Source organism: Belonocnema kinseyi, chromosome 9 (assembly GCF_010883055.1).
Source record: "Belonocnema kinseyi isolate 2016_QV_RU_SX_M_011 chromosome 9, B_treatae_v1, whole genome shotgun sequence".
Lineage (NCBI taxonomy): Eukaryota > Metazoa > Arthropoda > Insecta > Hymenoptera > Cynipidae > Belonocnema > Belonocnema kinseyi.
Genome location: NC_046665.1, coordinates 33,647,958 through 33,653,957, shown reverse-complemented (window position 1 = coordinate 33,653,957; position 6,000 = coordinate 33,647,958). Strand labels below are relative to the sequence as shown.

The 6,000-nt window shown below is 33.1% G+C and overlaps 1 protein-coding gene across 1 annotated transcript in view; it reads right to left on the bottom strand.

The window, feature by feature from the left end:
- Positions 1 to 6,000, bottom strand: part of LOC117180469 (protein FAM102B) — a 133,181-nt gene that overhangs the window by 5,093 nt on the left and 122,088 nt on the right. Inside the window, exons 5-6 of the mRNA XM_033372968.1 lie at positions 1,403 to 1,552; positions 577 to 782 (exon numbers count right to left, since the gene is read on the bottom strand). Of these exons, the coding sequence (XP_033228859.1) occupies positions 577 to 782; positions 1,403 to 1,552 (356 nt within the window). The remainder of the gene's footprint in view (positions 1 to 576; positions 783 to 1,402; positions 1,553 to 6,000) is intronic.

Sequence of the window (6,000 nt, the reverse complement as noted above, 5' to 3'; positions counted from 1 at the left end):
GAAGATGTGGACTGTGACTGCACCATATATCTAGTCGGGAGTGGTGCTGACTGAAAACAGATGATTTGGAGCGATTCGCGCGCCACCTGTTGGTCATTCTAAAGACTTATTGAACTACCCTCGTATAATAATATAATAAAATTGATAAAGTGTCAAATGTAAATATTTTATGGGCAGCACCAAATTGATATTAAAAAAACGAATTAAATTTTAAAATGTTTGCAATAAACCATAAAAACAAAAATAATAATTTTGGCAGATATACCCTTCAAAATTCAATTACTAATAACAACGTGTGGAACTTTTGTTTTTCTTAAATCGGAGAAATTAGAGTCACCCATTTTCCTCTAAAAAATAACAAGTTTCGTAGACGATTAAGTTCTTGTTTTTTTTAACAATGTAATTTTGAAAGCTTATAGAAATAAAAGAAATGTAATGCCATTTTTCAGAAAAAACTTGAATTTCGTTCTTAGCATGCTAACTTCGTTTGGGGTTAGGAATTTAAGATGTTTCTAAGAAAAAAATGCGTTTTGGCGAAAGACACCGTAAATAACAATTAGATATTTATATGCTTACTTTCATTGCTCTCTAGAACCGATTGTTCAAGATTGGTTGCTTTTAGCAATTCGTCTATTAAAGAATCAGGATTAGGTCTCGTGACTTCAACTCTGCACATGGCAGGATTTCCCGTGCCATCTTCAGCCTTTTTCCGGCGTTCCAGCGCCGCCTTAGCGCGGTCCAAAGACCCAGTTTCACTAAGGCCTGAACCAGCTGATGGGTTCCTAGAAAAAGATAATAAACATGAATTTGTATCGCCAGTTTTATCTTCGCGAAGAAGAAACTTATACACACTCACTCACTCTCGCATATTCATTTCATTCGTCATATCAGTGTTATATATTTCATTAGTGCCTTTCCGCGTGAATCAGTTTTATTTTGATTAATCATAAGAATGCAAATTATAGTAATAAAAATAAAAGGAAACATTTCAAATAATAAAAAGACGACAATACGTTTACGGAAATATGCAACAAAACAACTCAAATGACCGACATGCAAAATGGTAATATTGTAATAAAAAGCAAGAGAATAAGATAAATTGAAAGGTAAAGAAGAAAACCTGAATTCGGCCTCCACCCATAAACGAAGTAGTACATGCAATTTAATAAAATTTAACTGAAAGTGTTTGCGTTTTCATCGCCGAAAATCCATTTGCAATTAAAATTTCAAATAATTATTTGAGAGAATTTTCGATTTCTATTGTCGAGATCTAACAAAACCCCTTCTTGCATGGCTCACTCATAGGTAAAAAGAAAAACGTATAATAATTTTTTTCAGATTGCGAAATGGATCTTCGGATAATAAGAAGAAAAATTTAGGTAAAACGAAAGCATGGACTGACGGTGGGGTAATGCTGTTTCGATGCTGTGCATTCGCAGTCGCGGCTTCCGGCACTCCTAACGAAGACTCCTCGGAGTCTGGGCTGGTGGCTACTGTGGCCAACTTGCCCCCCGCCCCGTCTAGCAACTTCCGATGACCTCCGCCAATGCCCCTGCAAGGATTTAAAGCTTTCCTAACTAAAAGCTCTTCAAGACAGGTCAAGTCAGAAAAATGGCTCTTATACTACTGACTAGTGTTGCCAGAAGTCCCAAACATTCTAAATATCCTAAAGTTACATTTTTCTGATCCCAATTATTGCCTTAAAACTTTATTTCTGAGCACTAATTTTCTTGAAAATAGGATAAAATAAAAATAATCGAGCGACAGATACCTTGAATTTTCAATGTACATCGATTATCAAATTGCGTGCGTTGTATGTCCCCGGAGTTAATACTGCATTATAATTTTTTTTTAATTAATGCTCTGCTTAATTGTGCTAGATTTATGTTCTTTCGGGCCGCAAAAGATTGTGAAAACGAATATATTTCAGCAAACATTCCCGAAAAAATTATCTGGGTAGCACAAAAGGCATACAAGATCGTGCCATGGGCTGACATTAGATATCATGAACTAGTGATGTGCAAATTGACTTCGGTTCAGACCGGGCTTGGTGTTTGCAAGTTTACCCAAAAACCCGAAAAGGCCCGAGACTACAATTTACCAATTTTTCGGCAGTTTTCGGTAATTTACAGTAAGATACCATAAATCACCTATTTTAATTGAACTTTCAGGGTAGTTCGGTCTTTTCAAAATTTTGCACTCCCTAGTGTGAACCATTTCTGACACAAAAGAAACGTTTTTTTTAACTTAGCACGGCCATTTTTTTAAAGACAAAACTTATGCTAAAAAGTACCAAATATGCCCTAGATATTTTTTCCACAACCACGAATTCATAAACTTGAACCGTTAAAAAAAGACCCAAAACATACATGCATATTTTCTAAAATAATTTCATTTTCTCGAAGTTGAAACGATTTTTTTAACGGATATTTTTTTAAATTTTAATTTAAAAAATCCTACAGCTGTGCTCAGTTATTCTAAGCGAGGACAATAACTATCCATACGGTACTTTTCATTAACATTCATCTTTTTCAAAATAAACTTTTTTCACTCTCGAATTTATACCTAATATACCAAATTAGGTATACAATATTTCTTAATTTTCCAAAAGATAAACTTTAGTGGGTAAGTCACTTCGGATCGTTACACAATATTCTGCGTGTGGGGTAAAATTTGCCAAGCGTCCCCGCCTAAAATTTTGTTGTTGTCTATCTTATTGAAACTCTGCAAGATTATAGTGCTAGTGGATGTACTTAAATGCTGTAAACATCCAAAAACGAAAATGGGATGGGAAGTATTGCTTGAGACATCACAAGTGATGACCAACAAAATAAAACGTTTGCAATCCGCAATGGTAAAGGGAGTTTACTATGGTGTTTCAAATTCGCTCATATGCGCATTAAATTTTGTTGAAAATCTTGAAAATTCCCCAAGATATAGAGGTAACAACATTTTACAATGTGATGGCGAACCAAATAAAAAGTTTGCAATCCGCATTGATGAAGGGAATTTTCTATGGGGATTCAAATGCGCTCGAATGCGCCATAAAGAAAAAAAATTGGCGCCACATTAATAACCGAGTTATCAGCGATAAAAATGGGGGGGGGGGGGTTCTAAACTAATTATATTTTTCAAATTCATCATAAATATCTTTCATAACTTCAAATGCGTGATGGATCTGTAACCATTGGTAATGAGGGGGTTGATTATGATTTTTTGTTAATTTTGAAAGTGGCGCACTGGAGCCCATTTGAAATCCTATCCGAAGAGACCAATATAAATTTTTATATTGCAATTTAGGTTATTTGGAGATAGCTTTGGATAGTAGAACGTAGCAAGTTGTACAGAGGGAATTGATTATGATTTTTTGTAAATTTCGAAAGTTACGCATATGAGCGCATTCAAAATTCGATACGAAAAGCTCTTCATAAAATTGTATAGTTCAATTTAGGTTATTTCGAGATATCATTGGATAGTGGATTGGTGACAAGAGGCAATGAAGGGGTTGATTATGGTTTTTTGTTCATTTTGAAAGTAGCGCATATGAAGGAATTAGAAACCCCATAGGAAAGTGAATTGACCAATGCGGATTGCAAACTTTTTATTTTGTTGGTCATCACTTCGTCAAATTTTGTTACCTCCATATCTTGGGCAATTTTCAAAATTTTCAAAAAAATACTTTATGGCCCATATGGGCGCAACTGAAGACGAATTAATCCATGCCCTCAACTTTATATTCAACATCACTGTTGAGGATTTAACACCTGCGTTACACCCCCCCCCCCCACCAAATAGGATATCTTTGTTTATTACCTAGCGCTAAAATTTTTAATGGAGGCGAATTTGAGCGCATTTGAAGTTATGAATGATAGGTATGATGAATTTGAAAAATATTATTAGTTTAGAAAAATGACGCCAGCCCCCCTCCCCATTTTGATAGCTGATAACTCGGTTATGAATGTGGCGCAAAAATTTTTCTTGATGGCGCATATGAAGATCTTCAAGATCTAGTAATTAAAATTTTGATTTTTAAAATGGGGGGATAACGTGACGCTAGCCCCCCCCCCTCGCATAAAACCTGATATATCTCCTACAGTTTTGTGGCCCACCAATTTTTATCAGGGGCGCATTTGGGGGGCAATTCAGTGGGTTATAGAAAACCCGAATGGGGGTGGAAGGTGGTTCAACTGATCTCATTTTGAGACCCTCTGAACACAATAAATAGGTTTTTACGAATGTTTCTGTCTGCATGAATGTTTGTATGTATGTATGTATGTATGTATGTCTGTCTGTCTGTATTTATGTATGTCTGCCTGTGAGCACGATAGTCTTTGAAAAAAATAATCTACCAGATTAGCCGTTAGTACGCTCTTTTAGTTTCGAAAAATGAAGGTCAAATTCAACTACTTTTCTTCAAGATGTAAAAATCCTTTGTATAGGTATTCATAGTACTAAAAAAAATCAATTTCTTCTCATGACTTTTTTCATAACAAAAAGATTACTAAAGTTATAGCATTTACAAAAATTAAAGAAACAAACGAAAATGAAAATGCCAAACCAAACAACGCACGTTATGAAAAAAGTCAATAGCACAAAAACGTTAATTTTTTAACACCCTACAAGATTGTTATAACAACTTTTTGAATCTTAATGAAAAATGACAAATTCAAATTCTTATCGTACAAAAACATGATGAAAAGTAAAAAATATCAATTTGAGGTTAAACTATGCAAGATACGAAAAAGATGAATACAGCAAAATTATACATTAAAAAAAGATCCACAAATTTGTTATTGATCGTTTTTTCATAGGACACGTAGTTTTTGTTTTAATCGTAAAAAATAAATTTAAAAACAAAAACAAAATTTGGACAAACGACACAAGTTATGAAAAAAAAAATGAACAGAGAAAAGTTGCTCATCAAAAAAAGAGCTCAAAATTTGTAATTAACACTTCTTTAATAGTACAAGTAGTTTTTGATTATTAAAAAAAAAATAACATTAATAAAAAAAATTAAATTTTTGAAAAAACGACACAAGGTACGAAAAAAATCAATAGACAAAAGTTGAAGGTTCCGCGGTGTAAATCTGTTCACTCACATTTCATACATTTTACAAGGCAAGGGAAAATCATTCAGCGGGCCTATGCTGTAAATACGAAAACGCTATTTTCGAATATCCATTAAAAAAACTAAAAGGAATTTTGATATTTCGTTTGCGGGATATTAACTGCATATAAAAAATGTTCCAAAAAAATCAATTTCGAAAAATGTGTCAGTTGACAGGTTTAAACCGCGGACCCTTCAGTTGTTCAGCAAAAAAAAAGAACGACAGATTTGTTATGAATCATTTTTTGATAGGACGCGCAGTTTTCGTTTTAATCGGTACGAATAAAATTAAAAACAAAAAATTTAATTTTTGGATAAATGACACAAGTTATGAAGAAAATGAACAGACAAAAATTGCTCATCCAAAAAAGAACTGCAAATATGTAATTAACAATTCTTTAATAGAACGAGAAGTTCTTTCTTATTTCAACAGAAAAAAAATAAAAAATAAAAAACTTAAATTATTTGGGAAACGACACAACGCACAACAGAAAATTAATATAAAAAAGTTGTTCAGACAATAAAGATCGAAAAATTGTTAATTATAATTTTTAAGTAGGACGAGTAGATTTTCTTTTATTCGCAAAAAATTAGTTCAGAAATAGAAAAATAAAATGTTTGAAAACCCGGCACGGGAGACGAAACAAAACAATACATTCGATATAAAATTGTAAAAAATATAATGTATAAAAGTTCATATTTTTGACACAATAGAGTGCGAACCACGAGACACTTGATCATAATGTGTTCGTGAAAGCCTAAGGAGCTTTAACAAAAGAGAATTCACAATCACCAAATTACTGTTGTCGACGTTTTGATCTTAAATTTAAAAAATGATCAAACTTAAATTTAGAAATGTGCCACCAATAAAAGAAATTTTAGATTATTTTTAT